This window comes from Eretmochelys imbricata, chromosome 2, assembly GCF_965152235.1.
Source record: "Eretmochelys imbricata isolate rEreImb1 chromosome 2, rEreImb1.hap1, whole genome shotgun sequence".
NCBI classification, from domain to species: Eukaryota; Metazoa; Chordata; order Testudines; family Cheloniidae; genus Eretmochelys; species Eretmochelys imbricata.
In genome coordinates this window covers 191725518-191743634 of record NC_135573.1, presented here as the reverse complement: position 1 = coordinate 191743634, position 18117 = coordinate 191725518, and the positions used below count along the sequence as shown (strand labels likewise).

Sequence of the window (18117 nt, the reverse complement as noted above, 5' to 3'; positions counted from 1 at the left end):
TTAGTCCTGCAGTCAGTCCTATTGAACCATCTTATGGTGAGCAGGCAGGTGATATGGATTGCTAGCAGTCCTATTGCATCATCTTCTGCCGGGCAGGCAAGAGATGAGGATGGCTAGCAGTCCTACTGTACCATTTCTGCTGAGCAGCAATGAGATGTGGATGGCATGCAGTCCTTCTGCACCGTCTGCTGCCAGCCAAAGATGTAAAAGATAGATGGAGTGTATCAAAACAAGAAATAGACCAGATTTGTTTTGTAGTCATTTGTAACCCCCCCACCCCCGCCCCCCCGTCTAGGGGACTCATTCCTCTAGGTCACACTGCAGTCACTCACAGAGAAGGTGCAGCAAGGTAAATCTAGCCATGTATCAATCAGAGGCCAGACCAACCTGCTTGTTCCAATAAGAACAATAACTTAGGTGCACCATTTCTTATTGGAACCCTCTGTGAAGTCCTGCCTGAAATACTCCTTGATGTAAAGCCACCCCCTTTGTTGATTTTAACTCCCTGTAAGCCAACCCTGTAAGCCGTGTCGTCAGTCGCCCCTCCCTGTGTCAGAGCAACGGCAAACAATCGTGCATCTAAGTTGAGAGTGCTGTCCAGCACTCTGGGATAGCTCCCGGAGGCCAATACCGTCAAATTGTGTCCACAGTACCCCAAGTTTGACCCAGCAAGGCCCATTTAAGCACTAATCCACTTGTCAGGGGTGGAGTAAGGAAATTGATTTTAAGAGCCCTTTAAGTCGAAATAAAGGGCTTCATCGTGTGGACGGGTGCAGGTTTACATCGATTTAACGCTGCTAAATTTGACCTAAAGTCCTAGTGTAGACCAGGGCTGAGAGGAACAGCTCAGCTGTGTTCCTGGGATGCATTATGCATTTCCCAGGTCGCACAATTCTCTTCAAATGAAAAATGTATGGCTGCGCAGACAAGATTTCTCTCAAAGGAGAAATCAATATATATCAGTCAAGATCACCAAGATTTAAATATAATTTGGCGGCTCATATCTTGGTAAAATACCATTGCAGTTACCATTTTATATAGCAATATAAGAACAGTGGACAGACGTTAAATCTTTTACTTACAAGGCACAAGAGGAAAAAAATCAAAATACCCCTACCCAAACTTGAGTATAATATTTAAATTGTTGTAAAATTTTAGCTCTATTGTTTAGGTTTCTGAAGGTTTAACACATAAAAGCTTTCCAAAAGTAGAGTGAAATTGTTAAAATTACCTAATCAACACCCTGGGCAACTGTACCTTTCTATACATTTATATACTGCCTAGAACAATGGAGCCCTGGTCTGGATTGAGGCCTTTGGTCACTAACACCACACAAATAAATAAAATGTTATCGCTAATATGGCAATGGACATATCCAAATGATGCTAAAATAGTAGAGTCATTAGGGAGACTAACAGAGTCAGGAAGGCCACTTATTTTATAAATTCAGTCAACTGGCCACGGTTTCTCCAGCAGAGAGATTACCACTGTAACCATGCTTTGAAAAAAAATCATGTTTTGTCCTGTGAACCTTACCACAGCACAGGGTCTAACCTGAGACAAAACTAAAATTTTAGTAATTCCAAGACGGTGTTGAACTGTAGATTTAGAAATTAAAATCACTGTTTTATCTGCTGCATCAGTATCAGTCAGGCAATCTCCTTATGCAATAGGATGTCCTTTAAAAATAAAAATCACATGCCGCAATAAAATTAACTGCATCCTCGGTACAGATAGCTTAGCATTTTGAGTGAGGCTAACCCTGTCTCCATGTTAAAGGTGAACTGAAAAGCTTGCTGATCAGAGTTCAATCTCTTTCCCGGCAAAAGTTACTGACAAATCAACTACACTGATGGACAACTGCATTCTCTGTACTGCCTGAAGTATTAGCAAGGTCATCTGTGATTACAAGAGAACAACTGAAGACTAAGTCTTGGCAGGTAGATGAAGAAACTGATTTTAAATTACCATTTATAATTTGCATGTCTACAGGTTCAGTAACATGGAATATAAAAATGATTTCCCTTTTTAAAATTTTTAAAAATAAGGCTTTTTAGGTGACCTTTAGGGAAAAGGTTCTGTTTTGACAGTGGAAATATTAGAAGAAACCAGTCCAGATCAGCTTCTTAAAACTGCAACATTTCCTAACCCGGTAATTTCCTGTGTTCCTAGCATTTCAAAATTTTCCCTTATTATGAATGTAATTTGATCCAAGAGATTTTATCTCTGGTCTAATGACACCTTGGTCCTGATCTTTACCTGTAGGAGGTGGTTTGCTCTCCCATTCAGCATTTTCCATCATCTGTTTGGCCATTCTTTCTGCATTGCACTGTTCTCGCTTCTGTTGGACTAACTGCTGAAGTTCAGTTTTGCAAGTAGTGATGCGTAATTGGTACGTGGAAGGTGAAGCTGTACTGCTTAAAACCTGTATGGTTGGTTTCCTGGTTTGGACAACTGTTCCATCAGTTGCCTGTATGCCATAAACAATTTAAAAAAATGTTCACAGCTAAATCAGTTATGTGATTAGCATGTCACACTGACAAGAGCATGGAAGAATCATTTAGCCTTTAATTTGTTAGTGATGAGTAAAGACACATTCAAAATTAAGAATTCAATACTTGTACAAGTGAGCAACCTGAATGCAGACACACAATTCACCACAAGCCAAACTGCAACCACATTAAATGAAAGGGTTCCAAAGCCACCATAGAGAGTGGAGTCAATGTCCTGATTGCATAACAACTTTAAATACAAATTACTATTCAAAACACAGTACACAATTGTCTATTCACTGTACACATTTTCGTGAAGAAAATATTTACTAATATTTCTTCAAGCAACTGTTGCAGGAGCAGTTACTGCAAATATACCTGTAGTTGGAATTGCCAACAAAGTGACAAATTAGCTAACAATTATTTGTTTACATAAAACCAAAAATGTTGACAAACTCCCATCAGAGTTCCAGAATTAATGTCACAGCTAGTTAGTAAGGCCCTAATCCTGCAAGGTGATCCATCCAGGCCGCCCCTAACACCCATACCAATTTTGGAAATTCTACAAACACATGCTCCAGAATACAAATCAATCTAATGAGGGATGGGAAAAATTTTCCCTATGAACAAGTTATTCCATCCATGTTTACAGCAGGATTTCTTGCACCTTCCTCTGCATCTGGTACTGACCACTACTGGATACAGTATTCTGTACTGTAGACAGACCACTGCTATGATCTGGTATGGTAACTGCTGTGTTCCACTGAAGTCACAGACAAAAACGGGTTCACCCAAAGGGAGATTACAGGGCCTAAATTCTTAAATTCTCAAAGAGCTTCCAAGAGCTTTATTGCCAGCATAATTTACTTAATGCACTGGTTAGTCTTCCCCCAGCACATCCCTTAGAGAAAGATATATATTCACTTGTAGGATCATGCTGTTCATAGAACTAACCCTTATTTTTCCCATTTTTTTGAACTTTAAGCCCCAATATTCTGTTGAACAAAAGAGCCAAAAGAACAAAGAAACACTACATAAAATGGCTAAAAAAAAAATCCCTTTTTACCCTGGTTTCAGTGAGTAGATATTAGTGTTTGCTGCTATTTAAATATTCAGATTAGATTAAAAAAATGCAAAAAAGTGAGGTCTTCAGAAATACCTGTGGAGAGGATGACAAATTGGCACAGATGCCAGCAGCGGACTCGGAACGAAGAGGTTTTCCAGTCTGAGCTGCTTCTTGATCAGTACTTTGCCCTTTAGGTATTGGCTGGGAGATGTTAGAAGGTTCCAAAGACCCAAACATACTTTTCCATTCTTCATTTACATTTGCTTCTTGTTTTACATTTTTTCTAGCTATAAGGAACAGATCAAAAGAGAAAGGATTAACATAAGATTTAATTCATTACAACAATCATTCAAATTGGTCATGACATTAGCACTAAGTGTAACCCAATAAATGCCATAATAAATCTGCATGTATTACATTTATCAAAGAAAAAATGCATTACCGGGTTATTTAAATCAGCTGGTAGGGATGTTAGAAGAAAGAAACCGTTTTAGACGCCTAATAATTGGAAAATTCCAACTTAGCATTAGAAGAGCTTTATTAAATAAACATAATATTCTATTTACATATTCTTAATCCTAAAGCTGCCCCATTCAGATAACTCATACAAATCACAGGGAATTTTTTTTAACGTAGAAGGGATGTAGGATCAAGCCATAAATAATGATGTTCTTCCTATGAAAGTTAATCCAGTATTGGCAGAGGAGAGAGACTAGTTCAGTGATTCTTAACCTGAGGTACGTGTATGCCTGGGGGTACACAGGAGTCTTCCAGGGAGTACATCATCTAGTTTTACAAGAAGCTACATAAAAAGCACCAGCGAAGTCAGTACAAACTAAAATTTCATACAGACAATGACTTGTTTATACTGCTCTATATACTCTAAACTGAAATGTAAATACATTATTTATAATTATATGGTAAAAATGAGAAAATAAGCAATTTTTCAATAATAGTGTGCTGTGATACTTTTGTAATCTTATGTCTGATTTTGTAAGCAAGTACTGTAATTTTTAAGTGAGGGAGTATGCAAGACAGATCAGACTCCTGAAAGGGGTTCAGTAGTCTGGAAAGGTTGAGAGCCACTGGACTAGTTTATCATATGACACTAGGCAGATTACTGCTGGCATCAAATACTATCACTTTTCCAGCAAGGTAGCAACCACCTTCTGATGGCTCAAGAATGCCTATTGTAATTAAGAAATTTACTTTGAAAATTCCTTTTTGGGTCACTTAAAACTAAAAAAAAGTAGAAACATGGGGCAAATTAAACCAATGCATAAAGACTAAAGGCAAGATGCCTAATATTAATCAGTTTAAGCGAGAGAATTTATTAAAAGCATTCACTCCACATATTAACTTGTAAACCCTCTCTACGACTGACTTCACAGTATCCAAAATTTGTGCTTATGCTCCCCCCCACCCAAATTTATGAGTATATTATACATTTTTTATAATATACCACAGGGAGTTGACAGGCATTGTGCTTTTAAATGTGAAAGTCAGAAATCTTGAGATTCCCAAGGTGCAATAAAAATGCAGGCATGTGTGAGAGAGAGGGGAGCTGAAGTGTTTGCTGCAGGGCAAGTTGGAGCAGTGAGCTTGGGGGATTTGTAGCAAGCAGAGTTCCAGGTGAAAAACAGACACAAGTAAGAGGAGTGGCGGAAAGCCTGCAGCATCAGGGAGGAGTTGCCCACATATGGGGGCATGACAGAGTCGGAAGAATGGGAAAGAAATGGAAGCAATTGAAGGCAGCAAGGTATTGGGGTAGGTGTTTGGATGGGGGAGATGAACAGTGTTGATGCAGAGAGTGATTGATGAGACATACCAAAAAACACTCCTAGAAACAACTCCTTGCCCCAGAGTTCCACCCTTTAAAATACCTCAGACAAGTGGCCAAGATATTCAGAGTGAAAAAAACGGGTCGTCCCACTAAGGGGGATCAGGGGGAAGAAAAGTGGTGAAAACAAGGTCATCTGAGACACTGAAAACCTCACCATTTATTTTTAATACAAACACTACTTATAGTCCATCTCACTTCACACAATCTTTGCTCATTGCTGCCCCAAACAGAGTTCTACAGAGTTAAGTCCAGTTCGTTAGAAGTGAAAGACTCCACAGACTATTACTAATCCAGTGGAGCCTGCCAGTTCCCCAGTTTCTGATATTTCAAGTGACACTCTTGTTTAGTGAAGTTGTGCTTTCTTTATTACTTCTATCACTACGAGTCCAGTGTTATTGCCAAAAACTGTTAAAGCTGAAATACTCAGAATGTTTACTGAATATGTTCAAGAATCAACTGTACGACCCTCCTGAAAATAAAACAAAGAGAGAGAAAACGTGAGATATACCAACCACGTTTGTCATCAGGCTCCTGCTTTGTTTTAACAAGATCAACTTGTCTTCCAGTTATTCCCAGAGCTGCCAAGTCAATAACCCCTTTTTGAGTGCTGTCATGCAGGTGGCTCTGGTCCACTATATTGGCCTTGGCTTTATTGGATTTTAACATAAAGTCTTTTAGTGCTAACAGTTTGTCTTCTTCCTCCTCAGTCATACCCTACAACAGAACATATGGAGACAATTTTAAACAGAACTTTCATCAAGATATGTAGATACAGAAGTGGGATACATTATCGGTCCTTAATGAAGGGAGTGAGCTCAAGAACTCAAGACAGACTTCTATCATTTCAAACACATTTTGGGGAATTTGCTACATTGTAAGGACAGTATTTTGCACCCCACTACCACCACAAGTTTGGGAGTTAGGGAGAAGGGATAGAAAACTGCTAAAGGACGAAACTACTAACTGATATATCTGGCTTGTTTGCCTAGCACCAGGGATTTGAAATCAGTGCACACTAGGAAAGAACTGACATAGGCTGACTCTTCTCTACAGTTTCCATCTCTGCAGATGGGAGGTTCTCAAGGCCAGCCATTTCCATAAGGAGGATTACTGTGCTCCATCATTAGCAAGTCTCCCCCCAGTTATCTGCCTGGAGACACAAGAAAGGGAATGGGCTGTATCCCACAGCTCAGCTGCTTTAGCGGCTGGGAGGAAAGGGTTTTAAAAAGGGACTTTATGCTCCTCCTCCATTCAGTACTGTAGAGCCAGCCTACTTTATCCCATGTCTTCTCTCTGGTCAGGTGGAGCAGCACATCTCTGGGGCCTTGGAGTGATTATGTCCTCTTTGTAAAGCGCTTTCCCTCCTCCTTTTACACATGCAAGCCTCTAAACACCATGGCTCCCTCTTACTCTAGCCTGGTTGTCTCTCTATGGCAGACCTTTTTTAAATGCCTCATTACCTTCTCAAGGCCCTCATTCTGCAAACTCATGTACTGAAATCAATGGGACTGTTTGAGTAGTTTTTTGTATGATCAGAACTTTGGATTGTGAGCTCCTTGAGACAGGGACTGTATCTACCTGTGTGTTTGTACAAAACTTATCACACCAGGGCCTCACGCCTAACTGGCATGTACTACTGCAGTACAAATAAAGAATAATAATTACTTGGGAAAGTAGCTTCTTTAGCAGCTGCGCTATGGCTGGGTCCTCAGGGGGAGGACAATCAGGGAGAGCACCATTCCTTTTCTTCTGACGCATATGAAGATGTCTGAAAAGGCTTGCGATGTCCTTTGATCTTAAAGCATAATCAAATATGGAACGGCTTACTGGTTCTTTAAGGACACTCAACAGGACTATTTCTTTATCTATCTGCAATTCAGAAAAAGGGAACAATCAACAAGGAAGGTATCATATCTGTAGAAATACAAGACTAGTCCAATAGCTTTTGGCTATCAGCTCACCTTTTCAATAGTTCACCCTGTTAAAGGTCCAATAACAGATATTTGGGCCACTTAGAGGAAAGAGAAGCATCATTCCCTGAAAATGCTAACAATCCTTCAGAGGAAGAGATTTGTTTTATTTTTAAGAACATGTTTTCAGTTCTTCCTGATGGGCTTACTTTCAAACTAGTACTGTAAAAATTTTACCCTAGTATTTCCTAATCATTACATACACCCCTACTAAGCAAGAGAAGTTAAATCTCAATCCTGCTCAGAGGCGATGCACTGGGGGTGGGGAGAATGCGAGGTCACATAAATTGGAATACTTTTTCCTCAAAATCCAGAAAAGAATCTATCACAGGATGCAAGATGCGATAATGTCTGTCTGGTTTTAAGAAAAACTACTTTTAAAAAGAAATAAGTGTTTTTATATATTTAAATCTTACTTAATATAATAAATTTTGTAGTTACCCTTCATGAGTCGTATATGTCTATTACATTATAATACATAGAAATCATTTTATGCTGTAACAGGAAGTGAAAGATTATAAATCAGAGTACTTCTCATTTGAAGATGTACACAATATAAAACTTCTTTAAAAAGGCATTGCTTAAAATAATATTTTAGCAATGAGTTTCTTTATAGTGTTAACACCACCATAGTTTATTAAAAAAAGAATGTTAAGAATCAAATGTACTTTCAGAATATATGTTGTGATTACATTTGGATTTCTCTTTGCTCCGACAATTGGGGCACACATTCAAAAAGAAACCTACAGTATTGTGCAAAAAGGCGTGCCACTGCACACCATTTACGCAGAAAATAATTGCAAACAGGATGATCTGCAATTGCTTCGTCCTGCAAGGTGCTGACTATGCTGGCCCTGATCTAGCACAGCACTTAAGCATGTGAGTAGTCCCACTGAACTCAGAAGTGCATTGATGACTAGCTAGCTGAAGTCAACAGGACTACTACTGTACTTAAAGTTAAGCATGTACTTTAATGCTTTTCTGGATCAGGGCCAGAATGCTCAGCGTCTTACTGGACTGAGACCCAAGTGCGCGTAGCTATATGCACACAACAGACCTTGCTTGCACTTTTGCACATGAATCATTGGTCTCAAAAAAACTACCCATAGCAGTTTTTACGGCCAGTTTATGATCACTTTCAGGTTCCTATGAACTAGCACAATGCTACAGTATCTTGGTTGCAAACACTGCAGGGAAATGCTTTGTTCAAAAATTATTCTATCGATTTTAGCTGCTGTAAAAACTTCTATTATTCGGATGAAATCTGAAGTGGTGTTGCCCTTTAAAAAAAAGAAGTTTCATGTATACTGCATTGCCAGTCTATCAACAGCTGCTACAAGAGGTCAGAAAAACTGAACTGCTCCTAACTGAGCATCTGATTAGGTTTCCTAATCTGAAAATTGAATTGAAGCTTTTAAAATTTTTAAACCAGACATTATTGCAAAAATGATCTAAATTTATGAAGATACAGTATGTAGTCATGTCAGTATGCGAACGATTACCTGTATTATCGGCTGAGTGATAAAAGGATGGAGATAAGGCATTAGCTTGCAGTAGACATCAGCAATATTTAAGTGTTGTGCTACCACAGTGATAAATCCTACTGCACCGTAACGTATCCAAAGGTTTGGATGACATAGGAAAGGCGCTGGAAAAAAAATTAATGTTAAAAAGTATCATTTCAAATCTGTTGTTCCAATTGAGGAGACAGGACTGTCCTGTATTTGCCAGTCAAGGGATCCTCATTTTCCCTCCCCAAGTTCAGTCTCTGCTCCTCCAAAGTACCAGAGATTTCACAGATGGGGCCTGAAGTCAATGAGCTTCAGAACAGGCACTTGGGGCCAAATCCTCAAAGGTATTTAGGCACCTAACACCTAACTGATTTCAACTGGAAGAGCACTGGTGACAGACTCGAGAAGGGAGCCAGCTCCAGAATAATTGAGGGGAAAGAAATGAAAAAAATTGGTGGAAATTCTGCATGCACTCTTAAAAATAAGATGGGGGAACATCATCACAATCATTTGGGAAGTATGAGCCTGTGAGTCGTGTAACCTAGTCCCCTGAATAATGGCAGGGCAGACAGTCATCGCTAAAGTTTCCCCAAATATTTCAGTTACAGCCTTAAACATTTCTAATGATTGTGCAAATCTAACAATTATAAATTTCAAATTATTCTATAACCTTCTTTGGCAGTTTATTCTCTTGTATAATCCAGTTTTTACTAAATATTTCACATAAGTGTTCTTTGCCGTAACCAGCTCATGTTATTTCTTATTTAATCATCTCACATTTCTGAAACTGACAGGTAAAGTTTCAGGCTGGCAAATTTATGTAAGCAGAAAGTGAGCCTTGACCTTAATTTTGGCAGCGCTTCTACTGGAAGTATTGATTAAAAACAGAAAGTCCTAATCCAAGTGAATCTGAATTTTAATAGAAATTTTACGCCCCAATATCCACTTCAGATTATTTGTTATATCAAAATAGCTATTTTACAATTCTAAGCAACATGTTATTGCATTAGCAACAGCTTAGTAAAAGTTAGGAAAATAATTCCCACCAGAACCTAAAGAAATTTGAAGTAGGGTCATATAATGGATAACTAAGGTAACAGTTGCATCCGATGAAGTGAGCTGTAGCTCATGAAAGCTTATGCTCAAATAAATTTGTTAGTCTCTAAGGTGCCACAAGTACTCCTTTTCTTTTTGAGAATACAGACTAACACGGCTGCTACTCTGAAACCTAAGATAACAGTGAAACTTCACAGAATAAAGATTTTCCATAAAAAAACCAAGATATTTTCAGCAGTTTTTTAACTTACCTATATCACAAGCAAATTCATAGATGTGTGGTTTCTGCAACAGCCCTAACTGGCACATACAGGTAAGGGCATTGAGAGCCTTAAAAATGACAAATTCTTCAGCATCACTGAGACCTTGCTGGAGTAGAGGTTTTAAAATTGATGAGCTTTGCCAGCCAACATAAGCAGCAACACCTAAAACCCATAAAGAAAAAAAGTGTTATTGTAATCGGCAAGGTAACACCCCCAAAAAGCTAAGACAGCAGGGTAACAAACACTATATATAAAAGCAGTCCACATCTTCCTGAAAGTGATTACATCATTTGGAGGAGGGGGGAGAAGGGGTGGGGGAGACCACCACAGATTCAAACACAAAACTGATAAGCCAATAGCCCATGCTATATTTGCAAAAGGCAAAGGCAAAACTCACAATAACTTCAATGGTGCATCATCAGAGCCATACTGAACCTCCACAAATGAAGAAAGCTAAAATGCTTCTTACTTCAGGCTACTCTCCTCCATCAGTGTTTGCAGTTGGAAGCCCAAGAGACTTGTGCCCTTAAAATTATTTAGGCTCTTAAACACATACCTAGGCACCTAACTTCAGTTACTATTTTTGAACATTGGGCCTGTGTGTATAACAAAGTTGGCAATAACTTTGTTAATGTATGGAAAGACTAAATAACTTAACTGTTAATAAAGAACCAATTTTGTTTTGAAATGAGAGATTTTATGCCACTCAGAAAAGTTTAATAAAAATATAATTTTAGCCCCCTGGTGCTGCAAACACTTATGCACATGCTTAAATTTAAGCACATGAATAATCCAATTGAAGTGAATGGAATTATTCATGCAAATAAAGTTCTGTATCTGCTTTGGGGGAGGGAGCTAACAGTTTTGTGTAATTCAAATACAATACTTTTTAAAAAGAAAAAAAGCAGCATTTACAGTTAAATTCATTATAAATTTGAATCTAAAGTTGCAACTGCACAAATTTTCAAATTAGTTTTACAGAGCCTCAACTTCACCTAAATCAATTTTTTTAATCAAGAGATTTAAAAGGTCTTGATTTAACTCACTCCATCCTGCTACCAAGAAGGGGAGGAGGGAAAAAAAAAAAAAAAAGACATGCATGAGCATTAAATTGCTTGCCTCTATGTCAGAGTTACTAAACTCTCCACAAACGAAGCCCTCTTCTATGACTGTAAAAATTTCTAAGAACCTGCAGCAGCGTATTCAATTAATTGATTACATCTAAGCATGTTTCAGCCAAGAAACCGAGTACCTACCAACTATGCTGTCAAAGAAAGCTCCCCGAAGATGCCAGTCATTCTTATCATTCAGGAAGGTGATCATATGAGATAGGAGGACATCATTGGCTTTTTGACGTCCAAAGAAGACACAGAGACGTGTTATTCCATTTTCCATTAGTGTCTGTTTCACAATGTTTTCTGGGTCACTCAGCAGAGTAACAACTTTCTGCTGGACCATTTCATGCAAAGCCTGAAGCTCTGCAAGACAGACACAATAGAAAATTGAGTCAACATAAAACAAAACATATGCATTTGTCAGCCACCATTAAATGAATTAAAATAATATGCAATTCTGAAGTACAGCAGACTCAGTAAGCCAGTAATGCAACAGAATGACTAGGATTCTGAAGCCATGCTTACAAATGGATTCATACTCAGGCTCTGAATTGATAGAACTGGGGAAGCCATAGAAGCGTATATCACTGATATGAATAAAAACATACCCCAAACAGTCTAGTCTGTGCTTCCATTGAGGTGACCCACTCATCGCACTTATAGCTGAAGTAAGGATGCAGAGAAGCATTAAAATGAGTCAATTAGAGTATGTCTACACAGACCAAAAAAATCCTGCAGCTGGCCTGTGCCAGCCGACTCAGGCTCGCGGGGACTCGGGTTGCGGGGCTGTTTCATTGCTCTGTGTTTTTCCAGACTCAGGCTGAAGCCCAGGCTCTAGGACTATGACAGGTGGAAGAGTCTCAGAGCTTGGGCTCCAGGCCAAGCCCAGAAGTCTACACAGAAACTGAAACAGCCCTGCGAGCTCGAGTCGGCTGGCATGGGCCAGCCATGGGTTTTTCTTTGCTGTGTGGACATACCCTTAGAGATAATGGTTCAACAGTGAACAAAAAATGCTTTGTGGCAACAGAGTAATTGAAAATTCACTTGCTCGTTAGTAGCTTCATTTCCTAAACTGATGGCAGAGTTGAGGTTGTGTATTTTAAAAAAATCTAGACAGATTATCTCTATTAGGAATATAGAGATAAATAATCAGCATCGAAAAAAATCAGAGATTTCCAGTTTCATTAAATAAGTGAGCAATTATCCCCAAGCTACTAAGTGTGCTCTAAAATGGTAAACATTCATTGCCAAGTCACGTGCTTGGGTATTTCTAGTCCATGGTTTAAATAAAAGTGTAATTTTACAAAGAATTTCTTAACTATTAGATGGAACTTGATAGTACAGGGCCACGCCCCAAGAGATAACGAGTAAGGCCTGGTCTACACTGGGGGGGGGGGGGGGGGGGATCGATCTAAGATACGCAACCTCAGCTACGAGAATAGCATAGCTGAAGTCGACGTATCTTAGATCAAATTAGAATCACTTACTTCGCATCCTCGCGGCGCGGGATTGACGGCCACCGCTCCCCCGTCGACTCCGCTTCCGCCTCTCGCTCTGGTGGAGTTCAGGAGTCGACAGCAGAGCGATTACACTAGACGCGATAAATCGATCCCCGATAGATCGATCACTACCCACCGGGCCTTAGACTATGATTTGGTTGCAGAAGTCACGGAATCCATTACTTCCAGTGACCTACGTGACTTCAGCCTGCGGTGGTCAGGAGCTGCAGGGTCCCCCACCACTCCGGGTGAACACTGCAGCTCGGGAGGCGGCAGGTTTGTATAATTTTTAGTGGTGCCCAGAACGAGTCCAAGTCCTGCTCCTCCCCACACCTGCCTTGTAAGCTGATATATATATTTTTAAATAATGTAAAAATGTGAGGGCTCTGGGGTGGGATGAGGGGTTTGGAAGGGGCTCGGGCAGAGGGGTGGGGTGAGGGGTTTGGGCTGCAGGGTGGGGCCAGGGATGAGAGGTTCAGGGTGCAGGAGGGGGCTCAGGGCTGGGGCTGCATGCTCTGGAGTGGGGTGGGGCCAGGAATGAGAAGTTTGGGGTGCAGGCAGGCTGCTGCTGGCTGGGGCCAGAGAGGAGGACTCCTGCAGCCCTCTCCCCCCGGCAGCACACTCACCTTGCACCACTGTCACTCCACGTGCTCCTAGGGCCCCTCTCAGGTCCAGGAAGCCTCCTCGCCTCCCCTGTGGTGGGTGCAGCGGCACGGCTGCCATCACGTGTGCGCGTCTTCCTACTGCTGCCCCTCACTGTAGCCTCACTGGGGAATGGGGCTGCCTCTTGCCCAGTGTGGGGCAGGGGCGGTGACTGTGGGCAGGGGGGCCACCTGAGCTGGTGCAGGGTCCCGCCGGAAAAGGGAAGGGTCCGAGGGGGAAGGGCAGGGTCAGGGTCAGCCTGCCCCAGCACTAGTGGTTGGGGGGGCGCTAGGACCCAGCAGCAGCAGTTGATGCCAGGAGCCAGGAGGGGGCACCCGCCTGCTGCCCAGGGTGCAGGGAGGGACACTCGAGGGAGGCGTGCGGGGGCGGCACGCGGGGCCAGGGGAGAGAGCCGGCCTCAAAAATTGGTTGAGTGGGCCCCGGTGCCCTGAATATTGCTGGAGCACAGACCCATACAACTTGCCACCCCTGCCTGCAGCTCCTGGATGCCAGGGAACCCCCTCAGCTCCTGGCTGACATGGGAGGCGGGGGCACCCCACAGCTCCCGGCCCCACAGGCTGTGTGGGACCCCCAGAGCTGCAGGAGGCAGGGGTATTCTGCAGCCCCCAGCTGCTGCAGGCAGCTCCTAGCCCCTGCACAACTGCCCTGCTTGTGGCGGTGTGGGGACCCCACAGATCTCCATTTCGTCACTGATATTTTTTTACTAAAAGTCATGGACAGGTCATGGCTTCCATGAATTTTTGTTTTTTGCCCATGACCTGTCTGAGTTTTACTAAAAATATCTGTGACAAAATCTTGGCCTTAATAATGAGCACCCAGAATTGAAATCAACAGAAAATGTAAGAACTCAGCACATCAGGCTTTGACCCATAAGTAAGCAACCCATGCATAAGTTACATTACCTGTGTCATAGTTTTCACTGGGATGTGACACTTCATCCATTTCTTCACTGGTCGGCTCATTTTCCATGTTCAGATTTTTCAGCTGTACTAATTCCAGAAATCTCAGAGCCGTTTCTGCTAACAGTGCTATGTTTTCTGTAATGATAAACATTTACCACCATAATTTTTTTTCATTTTAAACTGTGTAAACCTGGTGCTTGCAGATGGAAAGAATTATTACTACTGACAAGAACCAGACTGTGAGCAAATACAGTACTACATGCTCTGTCAACACCAGTGCTCTCAAACGTTTTTACTGGTGACCCCTTTCACATAGCAAGCCTCTTGTGTGGGACCCCCCTTTTAAATTAAAAGCTTTTTTACATATTTAACACCATTATAAATGCTGGAGGCAAAGTGGGGTTTGGGGTGGAGGCTGACAGCTCAAAACCCCCCATTTAATAACCTCGTGACCCTCTGAGGGGTTCCGACCCCCAGTTTGAGAACCCCTGGTCAACACAAGGTGACCTGGCACATTCCTGCAATTATAGTTCCAGTAAAACTGTCACGTGAATCAAACTGTGTGGTACTTTGGTGATCTGAGAAGTTGGAGAAGAAGTGGAGAAGTTAAAGTGAAACCAGGTTCATTGATAACATAAGCGGAACTATTTTTACAGAAGCAACAAGCTAATGGACTAGCCCAACAGGTCACCTAACGTCAGGCTCATGATTTATAACCTGATAGAATTAAATGCCATTAAATTCAAACTAACCAACAGGATAGTAAGAGCTTGCATCACAACAAATTTGTTCAGAACATGAATGTTTGTGGTTACCCCAGGGCAAAACACAAACCTTTGTAGAACGTCTAGACTAGCATTTACTATCAGGTTGGTTAACTCAAGTTAATTGACAATCAGTTAACTCACCTTTAAAAACAAGACCAACAAAGCCTGGGTGTAGCGGAAGAGTGAAACAGGCCCTGCTCACCCACCCAGATTCAGCCTGACTGTAGGGGTAGCTACTGAGAACTTCCCCTGTTACCATTCCTGCCTCTCTGGGGAAAGAGGAGCTCCCTGTTGCTGCCTCTAGTGCTTCCAAAGGTCGTTGTTGCCACTCTGGGGTTGGGGGGGGGGGGGCCCTTGCCTCTCCTGCTACAGGGAGCCCTGTGCCGTAGAGCTCCTAGGGCCTCAGTCCAGCTCTTTCAAAGGAATACTGACTTTACCAATATGCAACATTCTACAAGCTGCTTTATTAGAAAACATTATATGGTTTTGCATGTACAACTGAAATAAAAGTAGTTTCTACCAAAACGTTACTTCATCTGAAGTAGTGAGCAATGATAATGCTGCTGACAAACTTTTACACTTAAAAGCATGAAACTCCCACTAAAATCAATAGCAGCTTCATTTATAAACATAAGAACGGCCCTACTGGATCAGACCAAAGATCCATCTTGCCCAGGATCCTGTCTTTTGGCAGTGGCCAATGCCAGGTGCCCCAGAAGGAATTAACAGAACAGGTAATCATCAAGTGATCCATCCCATCACCCATTCCCAGCTTCTGGCAAACAGAAGTCAGGGACTCCATCTCTGCCCATCCTAATAGCCATTGATGGACCTATCCTCCATGAATTTATCTAGTTCTTTTTTGAACCCTGTTATAGTCTTGGCCTTCACAACATCCTCTAGCACAGTTCCACAGGTTGACTTTGCGTTGTGTGAAGAAATACTTCCTTTTGTTTGTTTTAAACTTGCTGCCTATTAATTTAATTTGGTGACTCCTAGTTCTTGTGTTAAGAGAAGGAGTAAATAACACTTCCTTATTTACTTTCTCCACACCAGTCATTATTTTATAGATTGCTATCATATCCCCCTTAGTTGTCTCATTTACAAGCTGAAAAGTCCCAATCTTATTAATCTCTCCTCACATGGAAGCTGTTCTATACCCCTAATCATTTTGTTGCCCTTTTCTGAACCTTTTCGAATTCCAACATAATCTTTTTTAAGATGGGGCAACCACATCTGCACGCAGTATTCAAGATGTGGGCGTACTATGGATTTGTATAGATGCAATATGATATTTTCTGTCTTATTGTCTACCCCTTTCTTAATAATTCCCAACATTAGCTTTTTTGACTGTCTCTGCACATTGAGTGGATGTTTTCAGAGAACTATCCATAATGATGCCAAGATCTCTCGTCTGAGCAGTAACAGCTAATTTAGATCCCATCATTTTATATGTACAGTTGGGATTAGTTTTCAATGTGCATTACTTTGCATTTATCAACACTGAACAGCCATTTTGTTGCCTAGTCACCCAGTTTTCTGAGATCCCTTTGTAGCTCTTCACAGTCTGTTTTGGACTTAACTATCTAGAGTAGTTCTGTATCATCTGCAAATTTTGCCACCTCACTGTTTACCCCTTTTTCCAGATCATTTATGAATATATTGAAAAGTACTGGTCCCATTACAGACCTCTGGGGGACACCACTATTTACCACTCTTCATTCCGAAAACTGACCATTTATTCCTACCCTTTGTTTCCTATCTTTTAACCAGTTATCAATCCATGAGAGGACCTTCCCTTTTATCCCATGACAGCTTATTGCTTAAGAGCCTTTGGTGAAGGACCTTGTCAAAGGCTCTCTCAAAATCTAAGTATACTATATCCTCTGGATCCCCCTTGTCCATGTTTGTTGATCCCCCTCAAAGAATTTTAGTAGTTTGGTAAGGCATGATTTCCCTTTAAAAAAACCATGGTGACTCTTCCCCAATAAATTATGTTCATCTATGTGTCTGACAATTCTGTTCTTTACTAGAGTTTCAACCAGCTTGCCTGGTACTGAAGTCAGGCTTACTGGCCTGTAATTACCAGGCTCACCTCTGGAGCCCTTTTTAAAAATTGGCATCACAATAGCTATCCTCCAGTCATTTGATACAGAAGCTGATTTAAATGATAGGTTACAAACCACAGTTAGTAGTTCTGAAGGAACTCAAATGTGAAATTGCAGAACTCTTGGGTGAATACCATCTGGTCCTGGTGACTTATTACTGTTTAGTTTATCAATTTGTTCCAAAACCTCCTCTAATGAATGTGGGCCAGTTCCTCAGATTTGTCACCTAAAAAGAACAGCTCAGGTTTGAGAATCTCCCTCACATCAGCCATGAAGACCGAAGCAAAGAATTCATTTAGTTTCTCCACAATGGCCTTCTCATCCTTGAATACTCCTTTAGTATCGCCATCATCCAGTGGCCCCACTGGTTGTTTAGCAGGCTTCCTGCTTCTGATACACTTAAAGAATTTTTTGCTATTATTTTTTGAGTCTTTGGCTAGTAGTTCTTCAAATTCTTTTTTGGCCTTCCTAATTATATTTTTACACTTCACTAGCCAGAGTTTATACTCCTTTCTATTTTCCTCACTAGGATTTAACTTACTTTTTAAAGGATGCCTTTTTGCCTCTCACTGCTTCTTTTACTTTGTTTGTTAGCCACAGTGGCACTTTTTTGGTTCTCTTACTATGTTTTTTAATTTGGGGGTATACATTTAAAGTTGAGCCTCTATTATGGTATCTTTTAAAAGTTTCCATGCAGCTTGCAGGGATTTCAATTTTGGCACTGTACTTTTTTGTGTATTCATTTTTGTGTAGCTCTCCTTTCTGAAATTAAATGCTACCGCGTTAGGCTGCTGTGGTGTTTTCCCCGCCACAGGGATGTTAAATTTAATTATATTATGGTCACTATTACCAAGCAGTTCAG

The 18117-nt window shown here is 41.1% G+C and overlaps 1 protein-coding gene across 4 annotated transcripts in view; it reads right to left on the bottom strand.

The window, feature by feature from the left end:
• The window catches only part of PIK3R4 (phosphoinositide-3-kinase regulatory subunit 4), a 39593-nt gene that overhangs the window by 15890 nt on the left and 5586 nt on the right, over positions 1 to 18117 (bottom strand). For all 4 annotated transcript variants that reach the window (XR_013345315.1, XM_077811188.1, XM_077811189.1 and 1 more), the window contains exons 5-12: positions 14381 to 14515; positions 11458 to 11679; positions 10190 to 10363; positions 8874 to 9019; positions 7067 to 7270; positions 5914 to 6115; positions 3652 to 3845; positions 2260 to 2470 (exon numbers count right to left, since the gene is read on the bottom strand). Coding sequence is in view for 3 of the 4 variants with exons in the window: in XM_077811188.1 (XP_077667314.1) it covers positions 2260 to 2470; positions 3652 to 3845; positions 5914 to 6115; positions 7067 to 7270; positions 8874 to 9019; positions 10190 to 10363; positions 11458 to 11679; positions 14381 to 14515 (1488 nt within the window). In the remaining variant the exon portion in view is untranslated. The remainder of the gene's footprint in view (positions 1 to 2259; positions 2471 to 3651; positions 3846 to 5913; positions 6116 to 7066; positions 7271 to 8873; positions 9020 to 10189; positions 10364 to 11457; positions 11680 to 14380; positions 14516 to 18117) is intronic.